The 23,084-nt window shown below is 31.5% G+C and overlaps 1 protein-coding gene and 3 pseudogenes across 1 annotated transcript; 2 read left to right on the top strand and 2 right to left on the bottom strand.

The window, feature by feature from the left end:
- The first annotated feature begins 326 nt into the window (after window positions 1–326).
- On the top strand, window positions 327–4,438 carry LOC114368496 (annotated as a pseudogene).
- A 1,655-nt stretch (window positions 4,439–6,093) lies between these two features.
- On the top strand, window positions 6,094–7,196 carry LOC114368498 (annotated as a pseudogene).
- Window positions 7,197–8,404: 1,208 nt separating this feature from the next.
- LOC114367304 (probable mannitol dehydrogenase) lies at window positions 8,405–10,814 on the bottom strand. Its single transcript, XM_028324460.1, has 5 exons — window positions 10,630–10,814; window positions 10,417–10,530; window positions 9,291–9,804; window positions 8,892–9,045; window positions 8,405–8,800 (listed from the first exon to the last, which is right to left on the bottom strand). The coding sequence occupies exons 1-5, from the start codon at window positions 10,731–10,733 to the stop codon at window positions 8,592–8,594; spliced, it is 1,095 nt and encodes a 364-aa protein (XP_028180261.1). The 5' UTR covers window positions 10,734–10,814; the 3' UTR covers window positions 8,405–8,591.
- Window positions 10,815–15,019: 4,205 nt separating this feature from the next.
- On the bottom strand, window positions 15,020–18,189 carry LOC114368499 (annotated as a pseudogene).
- Between the last annotated feature and the right edge of the window lie 4,895 nt (window positions 18,190–23,084).

Here is a 23,084-nt window from a genome sequence, read left to right on the forward strand (position 1 = left end):
CCACAGGTGTACCCTCCGAATCTCCCCAACATTATATTGTTCATCTTGTGAAAACTAGAATAAAATCCTTTATTATTATTATTTCTTTAAGATGACTTGGTTGGCAAATCAGAAAGACCCATCGTGCTTTCCACTTTCACAGTTTCACTTTGACTTTGTTTCCTAGTTAGTGAAGCATGCAAAAACGTCATCACCTGGTAATTTAACAAAGACGTCAATGTAGCCCTACCATGGCACTTCTCGCCACTGCTTCCTCACTCCTCCATAAATATTCATTGGTACCCAAAAGAAACACACCTCGATCTTCTCTTCTCTTTCTTATTGAAATGGCATCACAAGCTGAAATTGAGCATCCTAAGAAGGCATTTGGTTGGGCAGCTAGGGATCCTTCTGGTCTTCTCTCCCCTTTCAATTTCTCCAGAAGGTAATTCCCTCAATACATTTTCCCACATATTTTGTTACAACTTTTTCTCTCTCTCTCTCGTTCCACTACTTCATGAAAATACGAACAACATTGTCATAAAACGATTTGTCTAATCTTTCAAATTAATTTTGCGTTTTTTTATTAATTAACAGAGATCCATTATCTTCAATACGCTTTAGCTAGAAATTAGCTAGAACAATATACTGGAGATAGCAAGCAACGATGATTACATTAAAAAATGTTAAGAACAAAGCTGCTTGCTACTTAATTAATATTTAATCCAGTTCTGCATGCTTCGTAAACTTTTTTCAGCGAAACTGGTGAAAAGGACGTGGCATTCAAAGTGTTGTATTGTGGGATATGCCACTCTGACCTCCACATGGTGAAGAACGAATGGGGCTTTTCCACCTATCCACTAGTCCCCGGGTATATATAGTAATTATACTTTAAAACCAATGCTTACTCTATTTCTCTATAACTCTATTTATTATTTAATGATACTCTTGGTTATAGTCCTAGGTGGTTCACAAGGCTACCCTTGTTTATCAAAAATAGACTGAACTGTAATACGAAGGAACAAATTGAGTCTGATGCTAATAATGTAAGAAATAATTAATGGTGCAGACATGAGTTAGTTGGTGTAGTGATAGAGGTGGGAAGCAAAGTAGAAAAGTTCAAAGTTGGGGACAAAGTTGGTGTGGGATGCTTGGTTGATTCCTGCCGCACCTGCCAAAACTGTTCTGAAAATCTTGAGAATTATTGTCCTCAATATACGCTCACATATGGAGCCAAGCATAGAGATGGAACCATCACATATGGAGGCTACTCTGACTCAATGGTTGCAGAAGAACACTTTGTGATTCGCATTCCTGATGGCTTAGCACTTGATGCTGCTGCACCTCTTCTTTGTGCTGGCATCACAGTGTATAGCCCTCAGATATTTTGCACTAGACAAGCCTGGTCTACATGTGGGTGTGGTTGGTCTTGGTGGACTAGGTCACATGGCTGTCAAATTTGCCAAAGCTTTTGGTGCTAAGGTCACAGTAATAAGTACTTCACCCAACAAAAAGAAAGAAGCAATACAACATCTTGGAGCTGACTCTTTTCTAATAAGCCGTGACCAAGATCAGATGCAGGTAAATATTTGTTAATGCAGCCATAATTACGGTGGTTATAAAAAAAATTACCAATGCCATGCACTTGGAATATTGTGAAAGTACATACATCTTTCTCAATTAACTAATATATGTTGATAATTTTTCAGGCTGCAATGGGCACTTTGGATGGTGTTGAGACTTTGACAAGTGCACCAAATTGCTCTTAAGTATCAGAAGTCCGAGTATCGTTTCCGCAAGGATTTTATTACACTTTATCGAATATTTCTCAATTTGTAAGGAAGAGTAAAATAAAAACAGGAATAAATGCAGAAATAAGTGGCGATTACCAAATCAAATAGTTTAAAAGGAGAGACAATTAATAAAGATGCCAAGACCGGACAAACCCAATTGGCCTAAGATGCATGTAAATATGATATTTATTACCAATGCACTGGTATTAGTTCTACCCACATCCTGTTAATTTTACTTGCCCCTAATGCCTCACGTTGACAAACCTATTTTAACTACCTATCTCTCAAATGCCTTTGTGAAGATTCAATAATTAAAATGCATTAAGGTTAAGTTGCTAAATGCATGAACACTGAGTTATCATTCTATGCCTAGCAATGCTAACCCAAGGATTCTTTTCTTAGGATGTTCTATTAGGTGTTACCCTTTCCCAAGTGTATAAGCCGTAAAACTAATGCATGCATTAAATCTTTCCTTATTAGGAAATACCCTCTCCCGAGCGAATAAACCCCAAAAGAAATTTAAGAACAAATGCAAGATAACAAGAAAAGAATTAGAACAGAAAAAACCTGGAATAAATTCCCTTTGCATTGATAATTCTTGAAGCACACCGTACATCATTGGCTTTTTAGGCCTGTCAGGGCCCTAGCTAGGGGATTAATCACTCATGGCCATTTAAGGCTTACAATTAGGGGTGAAAGAAAGAATGGGAAAGAAAGAATGGGATAATAAAAATGAAGAATATAAAGAAAGAAGGGAGAGATCAGGGGCTTAGAGTGCTGAGAAAAGTGATGTGAGTCGAGATGATGATTCTCTGACTTTCTATCTATAGTTGCTGAAGTGGGCTTCTGGGTCTTCATAGTTGCGCCTGACGCACGCTTGGCGCCAGTGTTGGGCTGGGCCTGCTTCATAACTATTGCTTTCTCTTCATTTCTGTTGCCCTTTCTGCTTAATGTAACCTCATTTTTTCGTATCTGCAACCAGAAATTCAATTTAATTACTTTCTCAACTTTTAATTATAAATAACTTTGAAACAATTAATTTTAAGCCAAAATTTGACTATTTAACTACTATTAATTTACAATTATTTAGCAGTTATCAGATGGTATTATTGACATTGCTGCAGTAAAGTGTGAGATGAAGTCTCATATTGAGTAAAAGTGAAAAAATTGAATATCATATAAGTGAAGAGAAAATTTATAAATTTGATGTGACACCCTCTACCCTCATAAATAACGAATAAAAAAAATAAAAATCATAGATGTCACAACTAATAGGTACGTATGAATTATAATCAATGAAATATATCTAACTTTAAATGTATAAATATATTTACATGTAATATATATAACACATCACAATATAATTACATGAAATACCAACTATATATATATATATAATGTATGTAAAATAAAAGCGGAAACTGTATTGATACTATCACTGTTATTATCATTGCTGCACAGCCGTTTACAAATTAATATTTCCAATTATTAACATGTATTATTACACCTTGATAGAAATGTTTACCTGTTACAATCCGTTTATCAATTTAATATTAAAAAAAATCATTAACATATTAAACATACATACTGCACCTTAACGTATCAATTTTTTTTCTTTATCCGCTGCAATTCTTTTTAGACCATTATACATTTCAAAAGCAACTCTTATATCCATCTTCACACATAGTTAATTATTATAACCAAAGGACACAGGGGTGCGATGCTGCTTAATGCCAAACTCAAAAAGTCCAGGCCATAAGAATCATTCATAAAAAAAAAAAATTGGCCATTCACGTTAGGGGATCATATATATATATTATACAATTCAAAATTTGAAATCAAAACTTGAAACATGTAAATGATTCACGTAAAATTCAAAGCTGGAAACATATAAAAAAACAAATTTTGCACGAGTGAAATTCGATTACAATGACAAGCGAAACAATTTAAAAAAATAGAATTTAATTTTAAAAAAAAAGAAAAAAAAAACCAACATAAACAAGAATTAATCCTCTGAGAATTCTTATACATTTCTTTTTCTAATCTTCAAGGGTAAGTAACTCATTTCTTACTTTGATATAGTCGTTCAAGCGTTATCCATTAGTAATTATAATGTTTTTAGTGCTCTCTAGAGCTCCTCCTCCTCCGATTGCTGTATCAAGTGCGTCAGAAAAAAAAAAATTATTTTTGTGTAAAAGTTACTCTAGATTAAAAGTTAATTTATATAGTGAGGGAACTTATGACCTAATTAATTTTATTTATTTATTTATTAAAATGAAAAACCGAGAAGGCACGATTGTTATACTTGAGTTTTAAAATTTTGGATTAAAATGTGGTATCAAATCCACCTATTAATTGCTCATGACTCATCCCTGTAAATAAAGCCTAGTCCGTCATTCCTTTAATTATGGGTAATTAATTTAGCATATGATTAGCATTGGAGGGATGAAGGAGACCCAAGAGATGATTGACTTTGCTGCGGAACACTATGTAAAACCTGACATTGAGGTTATTCCTGTTGATTATGTTAATACAGCAATGGAGCATCTGCTTTGAAAAAGCGTCTGCTCAAAGCAGATGTTAAATATAGATTTGTCATTGACACCGGAAACACGCTAAAATTAAGTTTTCGCGATTCACATTTCTGTGTGAAAGATACTAAGTGAAATAAGTGATAGCTTTTAGCCTACTTTTTCTCAACTATAGTTTCCTTCTTCAGTCTGTGTTATGTATTTTTGTAACGTCTTATCTTTGAGCAATAATAAAAATGTTTCAAATGCTACGTGGCATTGATAATATCCCTCAAATGGCCAGCAAAATTTCATATTAGATGCATAATAAGATGGAATTTCTAGTGCAGCTCATCCACTAGCTACTTCTCTTTCTCCTTGGTAAGAAATTACAACTTTCACCCTTAACCTGTGCCTTTTTTTTTGTTAGTGTAACTTTGTTTGTTAACTATTAGATTATAAGATTTAAAAATATTTAAATAATTTTCTACACTTTAGACTGCCCAGTGTTGTCTGTCACCTTCGTTTTTTTTTTTTTTGTTTTTTTATAAAAAAATAGATGGTACTAAAAAATTAATGTCCAAATATTAATTTCACTCGTCTGTCCTGCTAATTGCTAGTTTAGAGCCTCGTTTCCCAATAAATCTAGCGTTTGCATTTCTAAATCTGTCTAGCTTCTGTTTATTTAGTTGAGGCTGGCGAGCCACGATTATTTTTATAGGTGACCACATAAAAGTATAAAACTAGTTGGGTAAAATTAGTATGAATGGCAAGAGGTGGATCTTAGCTTGCACAATAATTTTGGAGTGCTAAATGATTACACAAATATACTTAAAATTATTTACAGTTTTATTTATAAAAAATAATCTATACTTATTAAAATAATTATTGAACACAAAATGTCAAATTAACAAATAAATTGAACTTGAGTACTCATTAAAATAACAGAAATCAAATATTTTTCAAAAGAAATATAAGACCCAAATAAAATTTGTAAAATGAAGATATATAATAAAATACCAATGGAACATCGTCACCTCAGACGTGGACGACGTTATCAAAGATAGCAATGTAAGCCTCACTAAGTCACTACATATATGAGATTTATAAATCGCTTCACCTTGCTGCTGCTTAATTTCTTCCTTAATTAGTCCTTAATATTGGATTTCTTTTCTAATTGATTTAAATGGCAACACAATCTGAAACTTATCAGCATCCTAGGAAGCATCATTATCAAATTCTGGAGTTAATTCGTTAATTTTTATGAGTTTACGAGTTTACTTGTTCTTTACGAGTTAACTCTTGAGTAAATTTTTTTTAATAAATTCTATAAATTCTAAGTAAACTAGGTGAATTCTGAAGTTTATCAGAATTCACTACCGAATCAACGAGTTAACAAGTTAAAAAAATTAGATCAAAATATAAGTTATTTTTTATTGTTCTTTGTCTGTTTAGCATTCAACATATTTTCATTTAGTGTGTTATTCTCAAATACAAAATTCTTACCTTTAATAATATCAAACCCTTATTCTCTAATAACATCAAACTCTAGAGGAGAATGATCTACCATTATTATAATCTCTATAAATTATTGTCTAGTAGTGATGTATAATTACTAGACTTGGTTATTTAAATATTTTGAACTTTATGATTTACTGTTTTGTTTTATTAAATTGTTAAAATATTTAATTAGTATGTTATTTATTAATATTTTGTTATTATTTTTATATGAGGTAGACTTTTACGAATTTATGAGTTGAGTCTACAAATCGAGTCTATGAAATTTTCATGATTCTGTGTAAACTCTCGAATTTGATAACCTTGCTAGGAAGACATTCGGATGGGCAGCTAGGGATACTTTGGGTCTTCTCTCCCCTTTCAATTTCTCCATAAGGTTCATCTCATCACTAAATATATCTTTTCTCTTATTTGTTACACCACTTTTTTAGTTATAACTTTATTCGCTTAGTGAAAAAAAATAATTCTTCTTCGTAATTTTTTTCAGGAAAACTGGTGAAAAAGATGTGAGATTCAAAGTTTTGTACTGTGGGATATGTGACTCGGACCTCCACATGGTGAAGAACGAATGGGCCTTTTGCACCTATCCAGTGGTACCCGGGTATATACAGTACTGTTGTATAGAATATTATACTTTAACACCAATGCTTTTAATTCTGTGATTAAATGACATTTCGTTTGTTAGAAAATTCTCAATGTGTAACTAAACGAACATGTCAATGACGGGTAACAAGGCTACTAGATCTTGTTTATCACACATAAAAGTGCAATATCAAGGGACAAATTCAATTTGATTCTAACTAGTGTATAAAATGGTGCAGGCATGAGATAGTTGGTGTAGTGACAGAGGTGGGAAACCAAGTAGAAAAGTTCAAAGTTGGGGACAAGGTGGGTGTGGGAGGCATGGTTGATTCATGCCGCAGCTGCCAAAACTGTGATGACAATCTTGAGATTTATTGTCCAAAATACACGTTCACATTTGGTGCCAAGCATAAAGATGGCACCACCACATATGGAGGCTTCTCTGACTCAATGGTTGCAGACGAACACTTTGTGGTTCGCATTCCTGATGGCTTACCACTTGATGCTGCTGCACCTCTCCTTTGTGCTGGCATCACTGTGTATAGCCCTCTCAGATATTTTGCCCTAGACAAGCCTGGAATACATGTTGGTGTGGTTGGTCTTGCTGGACTAGGTCATATGGCTGTCAAGTTTGCCAAAGCTTTTGGGGCTAAGGTCACAGTAATAACTAATAAGTACTTCACCCAACAAAAAGAAGGAAGCAATACAAAATCTTGGAGTTGACTCCTTTTTGATAAGCCATGACCAAGATCAGATGCAGCTACATATAGCGTCTGTTCCAACAATAATACTATTTCAGTCTATTCCAACTTAAAAATGCATTAATATCAATAACGCGACTATTACGTTAATCAATTGATGCATCAATGAAGAAGTGTCATACACCAACAATAATATTACGTTAATCTCAACAATAATTCCCTGAAAAATGTTTTCCGAGTGGGTTTAGATTGATTTTAACACTACTAGAAAATGGCTAATTTCTTCTAGATATTTCTGCAAAAAAATAATCGATCCACATGATTTTCCTGTGAAAATTTATCCGCAGAAAATAATTGCATATTTTTTTGCACAAACTTATCCGCAAGGAAAAGATAAAAAAAAGGTAATATATATACCGTCAATGTAAAATATATTGATATTGGTATTTAATTACAAATTATTAAGTATGATAAGTTTATTAATTTTTATAATAATTATTTTAAAATAAATATTAATGATGATTTATGATTGAATAATAATATAAAATTATTTTAATTTATATTGTCAATATGATTATTAAATTCTAAAAAAAAATATTTTTTGAGAGAAAAACAAAAATAAAATGTTATATAATAATAATGTAAAATAGTTTTACACTTTTATCCAATTATAAATCATCATGTATAATAAATTAATTAATTTTTATAATAATTACTCTAAAAGAGATACCAATAATTATTTATAATTAAATGACAATTCAAAATAATTTAACATCACCAGCGTTAAACTCCTAGTAGATAAAGGAAATTTGTATATTGAAATTTTTATTGTCGCAACGTGGCCATAACGGGACAACAAAATATTCTAAAAAAAGAACATGAGGAGTCGCTACCAATGTTTATTAAAGAAAAAAAGTTGACAAAACCACAAAGATAAAAAATGATCTACGATTTGAGAAAATAAAAAAAATTCAGAAGTCGTTTACGCATGGAAAAAGTGTTAATTAACACTCCAGATACCTGTCATGAAGATAACAACCTTTAATCGAGAGTATTAAAAATAAAGTAAATTTTTTAAATTATTATCTTCCCTTAAGAACATGAATTATGTTTGTTACATTTTTGTTTATCTAAAAAAAAGAAAACAAGTTTTTTTTAGAAAAAAATAAATTATTTTTTTAGTTTTTAAGTCAAGATTTGTTCTTGCTCTTAGATATCTTTACGTGTAATGAGAAAATCAGACTTATATATTTATTTTATTTTTTTATTTTTTTAAAGATATTGGTTTTGTGATAAATTTTATAAAATCAAACAAATGAAAGATTCAACATGACATTCACAAAATTTATTCATACTTTATTGAAATACCGTAAAACAAGTCGGATAGCCAATATGGAATATGTGGAATGTGAAAAAGAAGAATCGAGTGATCAAGGTGATACAACTAGAATTGAAGTTACCACAACCTTCAATTAATATTCGGCTACCACTTTCATATCTGTGGTTCTCTAATTGGACATGCAGCTTATTGTATTTGCCACATCAATGACAAAGCGATATTTAACATCATTTTTTTCCAGTCTCTCAAAGGCAGTGTTCACGTAATCCATTGGAATGACTTCCACATCTGCTGTGATATTGTGCTTTGCTGCAAAATCCATCATCTCTTGAATCTCTTCTCTCCCACCTCCTGCACTACCAGCAATCATCTTTCTCCCTGTATGTAAAAAAAAGAAGAACATTTTCAGTGTTACTGATTTCCCCCCACTATATTGAAGTGCCTTAACTATAATTAACAAGAAACTTACCCAAAAGCAAAGGCATAGCTAATACCTCAAGAGGCGAGGGTGGTCCACCTACCAAAATCAACTTTCCACTTGTTTTCAATAAAGCAATTAGTGGTTGGATAGAGTGATTAGCTGAAACTGTGTCAATAATGGCATCCATTGTGCCCCTGGCATCCTAATCACCAACCATAAAAATTGCATAGTTAGCAGTTGTACATGTCCGGATGTACCTGATTATTATTTTTGTTTCGTTATTATGTGATAAAATTAATAGATTGAACATTGAAGTGAAGATCAAGGAAAGGAAATCTAATTCAGTTGGTTGAGTCGTGTGTATGAATTACTGTAAATTTTCTGATATCTGAGTTTGATTCCTGCTGATAGAAAAAACCGATTGAGTTGATTGCTTTGTTAAATTACCTGCAATTGTTGCTGGTCCAGACTAACCAAGAATTCATCAGCACCAAGCTTTTCCAATGCTTCCTCTTTCTTGCTGGGAGATGTACTTATCACAGTGACATGCATACCAAAAGCCTTAGCAAACTTGACAGCCACATGACCTAGGCCTCCCAGGCCCACCACACCCAAGTGCAACCCAGGCTGAGCAAGCCCATAATATTTCATTGGGCTGTATACTGTGATTCCAGCACATAGCAACGGGGCTGCACCATCTAATGGAAGAGATTTTGGGATTAGCACGACAAAGTTCTGATCAACCACTATGTTATTTGAGTATCCACCTTGGGTTATTGTTCCATCATAATAGTGTGCACTGTAGGTTAAAATCATTTTTGGACAATATACATAGAAGCCGTTGCTGCAGTCCGAACATGAGCCACACGAACCCACAGAGCCACCCACACCAGCAATGTCACCAACACTGAATTTTGTGACTCTTCTACCAACCTTTGTCACCTTACCCACAATCTCATGCCTAAACGTATTTCCAATTCAATAGAAATGAAAATCATTTAGGCGTGGTTCAAAGTTCACACTCACTAATGACATGAAAATATTAAGTCCGTAAAGTAAAATAACTGGCCCAATTCCTGCATTTAGAACATTTTGTGGGTAGTTTTTGTATTAAAAAAGGATACTTGTTAAAAAAAGTGTAAGAAATTTATTAGCACAATAATGTTGTTAAGAACTAGAGAAATGAAATTAATAGAGCTCTTGATAGTTTCACACCAGATTTCATTACGTATTTTTACGCAAGAAAAAATAGTTTAAGAAGAATTATTTAAAAAGTAGAAATTGATTGAAAGAGATCTTTCTAGAAAAGTGTCCAACAATTAGGATATATGACACTTCCAAAAGTGTAAAACAAGTAATATTATTTATTGATTAAAAAAATAACAATAAATATTTCAACACATTCATGACTTTTATTTTATATATATATATAATTAATATGAATTCTTATTATTTTCATCAACTATAAAAAATGCTTATTTTATCCTTAAAAGGAAGATGGTCATGTTTAAAGAAAGGAATATTGAGAAGCTAAAAATCATGTGGATCTCAAGGCAAAATAAGGTAATAATACCCAGGAACCATTGGATAGATGGATATTCTAAAGTCGTTCTTCACCATGTGGAGATCGGTGTGGCAAATCCCAGAATAGAGTATGTCGAGTGTGATATCATTATCACCATTTGCCCTGTTTAATTTGTTCAAGAAAACAAAAATTCAATGCTGGTGAGATGCATGGTTTTATTTATTGAAGCGCATGCAATTTCGATCGATAAAGATATATTACCTTCTGATAAAGTGGAATGGGGAGAGAATTCCCGAGGTGTCTCTAGCTGCCCACCCATAGGTAACAACTTTTTCGCTTTCTTCTCCTGCTAACACGTTCGACATGTTGTTGTAGCTAGTTTTGATGGAATAATGAGGGTTTTTTTTAAGAATGAGAAGGAATGCCAACTTGTGATGAAGAACCAATTGAGCTGTTGAGGATATATATATATGGTAAAGTTTTAATACAATTTTTTTTGTGGGTAAATTTTTTATAATACAAAACTATATATAAATGTATGGATATTTTATTGAGCAAGAATATTAAGAGATGCAATTATGGTAGCTCACGCACGCAGTGAAGTCACTAAAAGGAATTCAGCGCTGAAGGGTTTGAATTTTTTTTCAATCCCAGAGCAACAAGTTTGACACATGGACATTTATCATCTTAGAAATTAATCACTCATAAGGTTGAAAGAGATTAAAATGATTTTGTTAATGAATGAACCGGTGAAACGCGTGTTTTTCTTATTGGCCGATATGGCTTCCTCCAATAGGTGGTTGTAGCTTGTAGATCAACTTCAACTTCCTGGCTTTCTCGAAGGTCTTCGTTACTTACCAACAGGCTGCTACTAAGTATACAGGCTAATCGAAAGTAAAAGAGTTGTGACATTTTAACATCTGGCAATTTTATACATCTTATATATTAACACACGTAATTTATTTTTATCTTTCTTTCCTTAGTATCTAGTGTCGTACTTATATTTCTCTCCTATAAGTGTCAAATAAGTTTGTTGAATGTCCAAGAAACATTTTGAAATTAAAGTAAAAAAAACATAAGGAAGTGAAATTGGAGAGCTATAGGCATTCAAACTCATTCACAAACTATACTAAGAAGGTGTTTGATCAAATAATGAACTCTTTTAGAGAATTTAACTGATTATTTTTAATAAATTTTTCTTTTTAATAATATTTTTTATCTACAAAATGTAAACTTGAAATCTTATTTGATATGGGTGTTCATCAAATTGGATCAATTTGATTGAACTAATTAAATTCAACGAGTTTAAATTTAATTTTTTCTTAAATTTGAACTAATCTAACTTGTCAACAACTTATTTTTAGCAGCAAAATATTAATTTATATTTATCTTTCTTTGTATACGTACGATTAAATTTTGGGAGAGAGATTATGTCCCAATATAAGGTAGAAAAGACCTCACAATTCAAAGAATACTCACAGTCGTAGAGGTTTCTATATTTATCTAATGCCAAAAAATGAATGAGGCCTCAAACCTACAAATTAACCTACAATGTGTTGTAAAAAGGAAAATCTTCCTTGTAATTATTGCTTGCAAGATTTTGTATTCTTAATGCATTAATCTGGTCATTGTTTTGATGATCCAAATGATCGACAGAGAATTTATTTGAAAAAAAAATATTATTTGGGTAGAATATGTTGGTTAATTTAAAAATCGAGATAATCCTGGATAAATCTGAAGTCGTGTATAAACACTTTCAGATTGAATCAAATTTCGGGGTTCAACCAAAATTGTTCAATCGGATAAAATCAGAAGATTTTAATTCAAAAGTTTTGTTTTGGTCTTGTATGTTTTTCACATGTTATGCTTTCTGAACCAGGATGATTATTTATAATCAAAGAACAGGTGATTTTTGGCGGTTGATGGAAGTTATTTATTTTTAAAAATTGCCGTTGATGGAAGTTTTAGTAACTTCCATGTAACTTCCAACCGTTGATGAAAGTTTTAGTAACTTTCATGTAACTTCCAACCTTTGCCTAAACCGAACATCTCGTTATTACATTAAAACAAACATGCACTCTTATTTTAATATAATAAAGAGATCAATTACACTAAAATGTCCAACAGAATATAGCACACTAACCACAAGCACCTAACCCCTAAAGATGAAGCAATGATAAATGATACATGAAATTAAAGTAAGAAAAGATAATAAAAAACAAAAAACATGTTTACATTGATAGATATGAAACATACAATATATTTTTTGACTTTTTAGGCCTGTCAGACCCTAAATAAGGGTTTAGCCTCTCATAGTCATAATGAACCTTACACTTCAAAAGAGGTATAAAAACTAATGGAGGAGAATGAATGGAAAAAGGGAATAGAAAATAATGGAAGAAAAGAAATAATTTCCTAAGGAAAAGTTCTCAGGCTTTAGGTGTGAATTAGAGTGCGCTGAGACTCTATGTGTATTTTCTCCTTGACTTGACCCTCTTTTTATAGTTGTTGGGGTGGACTTGAGTCTGCGTACTCATGCTAAGCCTGTGTTGCTCGCTTAACGTAGGTGCCTGTATTCACGCTTAGCGCTAGTACGTATTTTCGCGTTGAGCACGCTGTGTGGGTGTCTGTATTCGCGCTGAGCACGCGTTGCGCTGTGTGCTGAACGCGTCTTGGGCTTAGCCTTCTTTTTACATATTTTTGCTATTTTCTGTATCTTTTTTGGCTTTTAATTCCTCATTTTCATATCTGCAAACCACGAATAAGAAAAACATCAATTCTTAAAAATTAAGTATAAATAACTATTAAATAAATATTTTTAAAGTTATTTTTATTATATTTTTATCATAAAAAATGATTCATATTATCTAGGGATGAAAGGAGACGCAAGAAATGATTGATTTTACTGCTAAGCATGTTGTTAAACCTGATATTGTGGTTATTCCAATAGATTATGTCAACACTGCAATAGAGCGTCTGGCCAAAACAGATGTGAAATATCGATTTATAATTGACATTGGAAACATCTTAAAGGCAAGCCCTTGAATACAGAAATATGCCTTCGGGCTTCAGACTTAGAGACTAAATGTTTCTAAAAGTGACTTGTGTTTGTCGTAATTAATGAGTTTTTGCTTGGAGGATTTAGATACACTACTCCTCGATATAATAAGTAATTAAATGTGGGGCGTGCAAACCTTGGTTATAATCTCTTTGGGATGAAAATCGTTTTGTAATATATATATATATATATATATATATATATACACATTAATTTAAAGAGTGACATTGCATGTGTGAGATTTTGAAGATGTTTAATGTTTTTAATTATTTTGATTGTCAAGAAATATCTTCTATTAAACATTTTTTAGTTAAGCCAGCGTGTCATGAAATAACAAAATGAAAGTTTTTTTTTTCTTTTCATTTTTGTTGTTAAAGGGAGAACAAAGAAGAAAACGTGGCATCAATTTAATTTTTAATGGATTACTGAATGATCTTAAAATTTAATCCACACTCTTACTCTGTGTATTTTTCTTCAATAATTACTTGGTACTAACGTTCTTGATCCGTATGATAATAATTGTCGTAAGATAATTTCATAAGGAATTAAATTTGAATCCCGTATTACATCCAAAATAATTAGTTGGTATCCTGCTGAAAAAATAAAGACAAAGTAGTTGTGTATGTTACATTCTTTTAATATATAATTTAGTAATGCAGAATGGAAAATATTTTCTTAAAAATTACACTCACTAATTTAAATCCATTGAACATTAATTCTAGATGTAAATTATTGAAATATTTTTTATTCAAAAAAGTAGTAGCCAATATTTCTTAATAGTCAATCATTGAACATGAAAGTCTTCAAAATTCCATTTTTATTTTTATAATATTATTTTTATCTTCAAAGGTAATAATCGTAGTTTTTATAATTGGATGGGACTAGCCGTTTGATGGGAACTAAGAAGGTCATTGATTCAGACAATTCTAAAAATCAAGAGTAAGAAATAGATTTTATTATATTCCAAATTAAATAAGCACAATATGTGCCTCAATGGAGAAACTTGTTACAGAACATGTACATTAAAACCCCACCACCGCCCAATTTCCTTCTCATAACCAACACAAATTAACTCCCCTGACATTGTGAAATAAATCAATAAAAAAATGTAAAAAACAAGTAAAGTTAGTGGCAGAAAACCGTTTTAACTTTTAAGTCAATAATTTTAAAATAGTACATTTATAATTAGAGTTTAGTTTTTATGGACAATTGAAATACAAAATTTTAGACCGACAAACAACAAAAAATCATAGTAGGTATTTAAGGTAATTATGGTTAACTATAAAACATAGTATTGGACATTTAATTTACAATTAAATATACTGAGGATTTAACTTAATTGGTAGAGTAGGTGTATGTGTTATAAATTCCTAATATTATATTCAATTTTTACGTATAAAAAAAATTATAGATAAATGTTAATTTAAAATTATTTAATAATATCAATATTTACAATACTTATATAATTATTTGTCACCAAATTAGAAGCCTCCAGCCCTCCACTCCACACTCCACAGTAGTACATACAATTTAAAATTCTCATACAATATCAGTACCTACAATACTTATTCTTTTAATTATCCGTCACCAAATTACAAGCCTCCAGCCCTCAACAGTATTACAAATTAAAGTTAAAATAAACCAATAAAAAATATTTTTATACTGGCTTTATACTTTCATCATAATTTCTACTTTCTAGCAAAAATTCTGCAATGCTTGCTTGTATGCAAATTGCACGATGAGAGAATACTTATGCACAGAGTCACGCTTATTATTTATATATCTTCCTCCTCTACAAGTTCTCGGCACAGTCAAGTACTTTTAATTGGAGGACTTTCTAAGCGGACATAGTCATACATAACTCCCATGAAAGGACTTATGCCTTTTGACTGTGTCAAATAGATGGTGTTCTTTCCATTCACCAAATGATTGCTACCTACAGCTATAGTATGCAACCTATACAATCCATGAATTCCATGTCTTGCTATGGCATTGTCATCGCCTTTTAGCCCTGTTGAGAAGTGGGGAAGCTTTGCATTCAGGTCATTGAACCTAACCTGATCATCCCCATATAAAAAATTTGTTAGCTTCCATAGTCATTCACTCATACGCATAACTGAAACAAAAAAAAAAAAAAAAAGATCAATTATGGAAGAAATGAATTGGTGTACCTCCAATCTAGCATTAGTGGTAGATGCCAAGGCCACTTGGAATGTGTAATTTCCTGGCATTATGATATTTTTAAGTTGGAATTGAATTTGCCATGTGGTTGGCATGTATGATTTTTCTGGTGTGCTCCTGCATACACATTAGTGCAGTTTAGAGGAGAAAACCAACAATGCTTGACAACTATAACAAATTCTATATATTGACAAAAAACAATACCTGGTGACTTGAGCATAAAACCAATCATTGTGATAGTCAGATACACCAACAGTGTAAACGAGATCATGGTTTGGATATAACTCAGTGTAACGTTCCCACAAGCCGTATTGCCTAAACCTGTCATAGTAGAAATAGTTTGAGAAAATGGAAAAAAAGAGCATATTAATAGAAGAAAACATTAATTGTTGAAAATGGGTTTTGGGCTAACTTGTCTTGCTTATCGTTCTGGAATAATCTGTTCACCAACTTGGGGTTAGGGTCTGGCATATAGAATTCCGCAGCTGAGCGATCAGGGATCCCAATTTCCCATAGAGTAGGACCATTTCTTGGAGGATTATAAACAAGTGAATTCAAGTTGATATTGCCCCCTACAAGTACATTACATACAAGTCATTGTCTAATGAAGCAAGCTATTAACTAACTTTCTAAAAAGTTCAAATTTTTATCAGTGCAGAAGCTCACAAATAGTTCACGTTTAAATAATTTATGATTATACATTTAACAATGCATGGGTTTGTAGTATCTAGTACTATAACATCCTGGTATGATTCCAATAAAAATGGAACTAATCATGATTGCGTAGTCAGAGTTCTAATTCGATGTCATGAATCAATTACTCAAAAAGCTGAAGTTGTTGGATAAAAGCACATAAATATTAATATTTAACATACACCAGAGACGAAGATATTTTACCCCGCTCGATGGTAATTTTAGTTTTATATCTATAATCTCCAATAAAACCAGGAACCCATGCATACAAGTTGTAATCCCCGGGTACAATATTTTTAATCAAGAAGTGTCCAGCTTTGTCAGCTTGAATCCAGAATTGGTAACCCTGTGAGTGACACATATAATTCAAATTTCAGACCCTTTTTAGCTGAATGTATCACTAGCCCTTCAAAGTTCAAGAAATTAAATCTAATTGGCTCCTACACCAAATGTACCTTGCTTTCTTTTTGCCATGATCCTGTATCTCCAGGCAAAGCTAAACCAACATAAGCATTGTTAGCAGGTTGATCTCTCTTTCCCCTGATGAAAAAGGTAAAGCAATGAATTTATTAACTTGTTTTTATTTAAGTTGACACTATGCAATCAAAGAATAAAATGAAGGTAAATAAAGCATAGGCATATACCCATCTTGGACTAGTAGTCGTCCTGTCACTGTTCCCCGTTGATTGGGTGGAAGGAAATCTTTTGATCCAACGAAATCATAAGGCCATCTTCTGACTTCATTGGATAACTAATTTTCCAAAGAACAATAATATATTGTGTCATAACATAATCACTTAACTCAAATAATGTATAATAAATTATCACAGGTGACTATAGTTAAGGGTAATAATAAGTATATACCTGCTCTACAGCATCTGACCAGAGAGACCGAAACTGGGATTTGTTTGGAACAGAGTTAAGGTAGACAAAAACTGGACCAAAAACCTTTTTATATGTCTCCCCTTCACCAAATGCCATGGTTACCTCCTTGCCAGCATAATGAGTACTCACAAACATCTAAACAAGAAGAAAACAAAAATAAAGAACAACAACAAAAGAAAAAAAACAGGGACCAGGTACTTTAATTTTCACTTATTTGGTTCTGTGATTGTGAATGACAACTGACATTCTAACTGTAACTAACTAAATTCTAAATTTTGTTTTAGGCATATGTTCTGAAGTTATAAATTTGTGTTGGGTGATGAGAAGAAATTCTTAAGGAGGCATTACTTTTGAGTGCACTCTATTTTAGTTTTTCTTTTTTTTAGGGGTATTTTGTGGTGAAAATGACAATATTAAGATATTGATACAAGTTTAACATAGTAGTATTACAATTGTCTATACTTGTTCAATTTTAAACAGAGGGATTATAATTTAACAGACAACACTTATCAAGACTTATTCATGCTTTGAGGTCACAGATTGAGCTGTTGCTTCCTGCACTCTTTGTGGAATGTTTTCTTGACCTTTTGGTTTGGTTATTCTGTAAATAAATAAAGAGAGTGCATTCTGGAATGTAATTTTACATTTCAGATTGATCATTCCGAAAGCAAAAAGGGAGTGCAGGAAGCAACTGAAAAGTGCAAGAAGCAGTAGCCCACAGGTTGAACTTACGGAAAGAGTAGTTGGGCCAACATGAGAGGTGAGGTCTTGCTTAAAGGGCCCAGCGTGGCGGAACTCATTACTGGGTGTTATCAACCAGAAGCCCACGGGTGCTAAACCATCCTGGGTAATCCACCCATGAACAGTGTTATCTTTGTTCTCACTCGAGTATTGGTATTTGTCATCCACCTAAACCCAACACAACAACAAACAAGTCAATGCCATAAACATTATAAACAACAAAAATAACAAAAAAAAACAATGTCAATTCAAACAACAGGCATAAAAGAGTTACCTCTCCCTTAAATTGTTGCTCAGATGAATTGGTTAAGAGAACAGCTTCAGGATACGCCAGGGGTTGACCCGATGCTCTATCTCTCACAGATGGCATGTTCCTTTGCCTAGTATCGGATATGGCCATGTAGTGGAACCTGGATATTATTGGTTGTTTATTACTTATAAGCATACTTGTTTTATTCTTCCACTTTTAAAACTGAATTGTACTTTACAAGGATGTATCATATATCATATATGTATTCTCAAACTAATCTATTTATATTAACCTACCTGTTTACTAATACTTTATTTGTTGGGATACTTTTCTTCAAGCCATTTCATATTTAGTTCTTTAAAAATTTGAAATTTTCCATCCACAGTCAATGAAAAGTACTAACAGTTTTTCAAAAATCAAAGGAAAATATTTTTTTTCATTGACTTTTCTCATGGTGACATTTTTCCACTTACCTGGTTTCGTCGAGTTTGAAAACAATCCTAATTTGATCAATCTCCACTGCAGGTAATCCTGAAGGTCGATTAAATATTGCGTATGAATAAAACCCATAATCACCTCTTCGCAATATATACCTGCGCCAAAAAAATTATGTCAAACAATTAATGTCGGTGAGCTGATTCTGTATTTGTTTTCAAACTGTATGAAAAATTAAGGTTTGGAATCCACCTTTTGTCTATGTTCATGGGGACACTTGAGCCTTTCATGGAAGCTGTCCATGTTCTTAAAAATGAAATCTCCACTATATTCTCGTTTGCTGCAATGACTGAGAAATCTGTCCCACGGATTCTGCAGTACAGTTTAAATCGTAAATTTGAATTGCATAAACTTGCGTTACTTCTACCCTTTTTTTATTATCTCTCTATTTTCCATTACATAATTTATCATTTTTTTCTCTAACAGTTTTTTTTTTCTTTATCTCCCATCTTTCCACCCATACACCTTAAAAGTAGGGTAGGTTCAATATTTTCCATAAAAATAAACAAAAGAGAATGAAAAGGTGATAAAAGAAAAAATAAGCGTAAATTGATAGTTTCTAAAATATATATACCTCTGAAACATGCCATGTTTTCCTGGTTCATTCCAAACAACGTCCAAGTACCTATAAATATGAAGGCAGATTTTATATTTATATCAATCAAAGCGGGACATATGTGGATCCAATTTTTATGCCAAGCTATACTGGATAACTTTGAAGATAATCCTAACCTAAATGTAATTTATTTAATCAGAAGTAGGGGATGGGTATATATACCCTCTATCGTCTTCTTTATTTTTTGCCTCAAGTACATTTTTAATTCCATTATATATTCCAATGATATCGCCCTCGGGATTTGACAAATTGAGAGAAATGATGCCGTTGTCAATCACCACCTGAAAATCAAGTCGAGACTTAGTATAAGTGTAACTTAATGGTAATTTATTTTATTTTTGACAAAATTATATTTTTATTTCTTTAGTCGTCTCTAATTTTGATTTTAGTCCTTGACATTAAAAAGTTTAATTCTTTAAGAATGAAAATATATTATTATTAGTATCCAATCAGAGAAATGTGATCGTTATCGTCCAATCAGAAACACGTGACATCTAAACTTTGAATCACATCGAATGTTATTAGATGATTAAATTCGTGAATGAATTTAAAAGAAAATTAAAATTTAAATTAAAGACAATCAGAGGACTAAAAATTCAATTTTATGTTTATTTTTTCAATATTTTAAACGAATTATTGTTTTCTAAAAAAAATTAACTGGTATCACCTGGTGAGGATTTTCGGTATTCAGCTTGACTGGGGGAGGAGACGTCGAAACGCTTCTGCAAGTGGAAGCATTGCATAAAATTAAAGAGAGTTAAAAATAAAATAAAATAAGTTCAAGGTGTGGCGTTGTCATTTCACAGTATTTATTAAAAAAAAAATAGAACAAATGGACAATAGGATACTACAGCTTGAGACTGAATGAATAAATATTGTGCAATATTTATATACAATTTTTTATAAGAAATAAAAAGTATAAAATAAGAGAGATGTAATATATATATATATATATATATATATATATAGAAAAATAAATGTAAAAAATTATATAAAAATCAATATAAAAGATGTATATAATATTAATAATATAATTTGATATTCAATTCTACCATAGGGTTCATTTTTAGGGGACCTAGCTATTGGAATTGGAATCAAATACAATTGCCTTCATCATTTGATTTAAATACAAAATGAGACAGGAATAGGAAGATAAAGAAGTATTTAGCCTTTAAACTTTAGGTGTATTAAATTATCTATATATATATATATAATTTTAAAAATAATTATTACAAAAACCAATAACTTTTTCATACATTATCAACATATTCAAATTAAAAAATATAATATTGAAAGATAGACGTGAGATTAATGTCAAGGACAGTTACTAAGTATTAGACAGTTTGCACCTTAAAAGTTTTATGGTTCAATTTTGAAAAATGATTTACGTCCATCTATCTTTGCTCATCATAATTAATGTAAAACCACCCCTGTCCCCACACATATGTGTTACTGTGTATGTACACAGTTATGGAGTGTCTATGGAGTACTGTAAAAGGTAAAAATAATTAATCTTAATTATATACAATAATACAAATAATTAAATTATTTTTTATTTAAATCGGATTCTTACTAGACTGTACATTTATATGACCAAAATTAGCTAATAAGTTCTCACACTGTCGAAAACGAGAGAGACAGAGTCACAGGAAAAACATTTAATTAAATGCCGTCATCGATCTATTTTATATGAAAAATGATAGGTGTGTATATTATATATATATATATATATATATATATATATATATATATATATATATTTATATATATATAGAAAAAAGAGAGAAAAAAAATAAAAAGATATGATGAATAATGTAATATAAAAGTCAGCAAAAATGAAAAGAAAAATGGGATAAAAGAGAAGTAATATAATTCTATGAATATTGCAGTAAGAAAAATCTATGAATATAATTTTATTTTTATATGCAGATTTAAACCGTAAAGTTAACACGTAAAATGTAAAAGTGACTTGAAATAAAATAAAAATGTAAACAGCAAGCTCCAATTTTAGGTGTATTTAAATTATTGTCGTGTTTTGAAAGGGAGATTCGGTTGTTACTGAAGTAGACCTTCAGCCAATACTATTTGGTGCATCCTCGATTCGAGTAATGCCATTGCAGAGACTAATTAATTAAGAAATGTTAGAGTTAATTGCATTTTCATCAAATTTTGCGTCATTAAATACAGGCCATCTATGTCTAGACTAAATATTGTGAAAACATAAATGAAACATTTGAGACAATCAAAGAATGCATGGTGCGGGTGAAAAAGTCCAAGACTAAATATTATGAAAACATAAATGAGACACATGAGAGAGTCAAAGACGTGGAAAGAAATAAACTCTTTTCATTGCCACAACTAGCTTGCAACATCTCTTTTTACAACCATAAAGTAAAGGATGCAAGTGAAAAGTAGCATACCACCGGAACCATATATATAAATAGATAAATGAAGGATATGAAATTATAAGGGGTGTTTGATTTGCTGTTCTCTTTTTTTATTTTTAATGAAAATAGAAAATGATGATAAAAATGTGTTTTGTTGGATTTTTTAAAACATTTTCAGTAAAAATATTTTCTCAAACAAACCAAAAATTGAAAACAATACAATCTCATTTTCAGTTAAAATTAGAAACCTCATTTTGGGTAGAATGAAAACGCGGTATCAAGAAATATAATTTTAAGCAAATTTAAAAATATATTTTCTTTTGAAAATGCATTTTTAGTGTTTTTATTTCTTGAAAGCAAACAACAAGAAATCAAACCAAATATATTTTCAAAATTCTAATATTTTGAAAATAAAAATAATTTTCAAAAAATAAAAACAAAAAATAAAAATACAAACCAAACACAACCTAAAGTTCTCATCTATGAACGAGACAAGAGAAAAAAAAACATGACTCTTTTGTTATATGGAATCTTCTAAAATCATTATTTACTTGTAGTAACTACTAGTAATTTAATTTATATATAGGATGTCTTCCTTCTGAATTAATGCATTTTCTCATCTCATGATCTCACTTCTTTAATTCAGATCGAGTCACACAAAGATAAGCATAGAACAAAAGCAACATTGGTATGTAACTAAGCAGAGAAGCAATCTAGAGAGAGGAAAAAAAACCTATAACAGGCACCGAGCAAGATTAAGCTGAGCTGCACAGCCACTCTAAACCACCACTGGAATATTGAAACACTTTCCACCTTCATCTTTTACCAATAAGAACCTGCAAATAACTTGAAGAGTAATTGAAGCTTCATTTCAGGTGAAGAGAAGAATATGCCAGAATGAACTCTGATACTGCTGTTAGTGATAAAAACTGAAGAGCGCTTTCACATATACATAACAAAAAAGATAAATTAACCTAATGTATAATTTCTAAAGGACACGTACAAATTACAAACCTTGACATTCACCAATGTCTTTCCCAGAAAGACCCCTAATAGAGTTACAGAAAACCATATACGTGTACGTAGGAGATGAACAGTTGATGATACCTAGTTATTTTTTTCTTTTTATTTGGAACATTAATAAGCACCTTCAAAGAAAGGTGCGGGAAGTGAATGACCTTATATATGTATATAAGTACTGCTCAATGAACAGCTTTAGCTTCTCTTTGATGTTGTCACTTATTCCACGTACTGCTTTCTACGTTTCTTTGTTGTTGTTACTTTCAACGTTGGGCTAAAGTCCACGTGAAGGGTATAGATATCTTTAAAGAAAGAATGATGAGGATGAATTTGACAAAAGGTTGTATCATATGGTCGAATGAATTAGGAGGATAACATTGAATTTAGCAT

Source organism: Glycine soja, chromosome 9 (genome assembly GCF_004193775.1).
Source record: "Glycine soja cultivar W05 chromosome 9, ASM419377v2, whole genome shotgun sequence".
Classification (NCBI taxonomy): Eukaryota; Viridiplantae; Streptophyta; class Magnoliopsida; order Fabales; family Fabaceae; genus Glycine; species Glycine soja.

Bases quoted from the DNA above. Each gene is read 5' to 3' on its own strand.
- LOC114367304 (XM_028324460.1), bottom strand. From the start codon at position 10,733: ATGTCGAACGTGTTAGCAGGAGAAGAAAGCGAAAAAGTTGTTACCTAT. The intron at 10,531-10,629 runs GTAATATATCTT...CAAATTAAACAG, and splicing joins CCATTCCACTTTATCAGAAG to GGCAAATGGTGATAATGATA. The intron at 9,046-9,290 runs GTAATTTAACAA...GTTGGTGATTAG, and splicing joins TGGACCAGCAACAATTGCAG to GATGCCAGGGGCACAATGGA.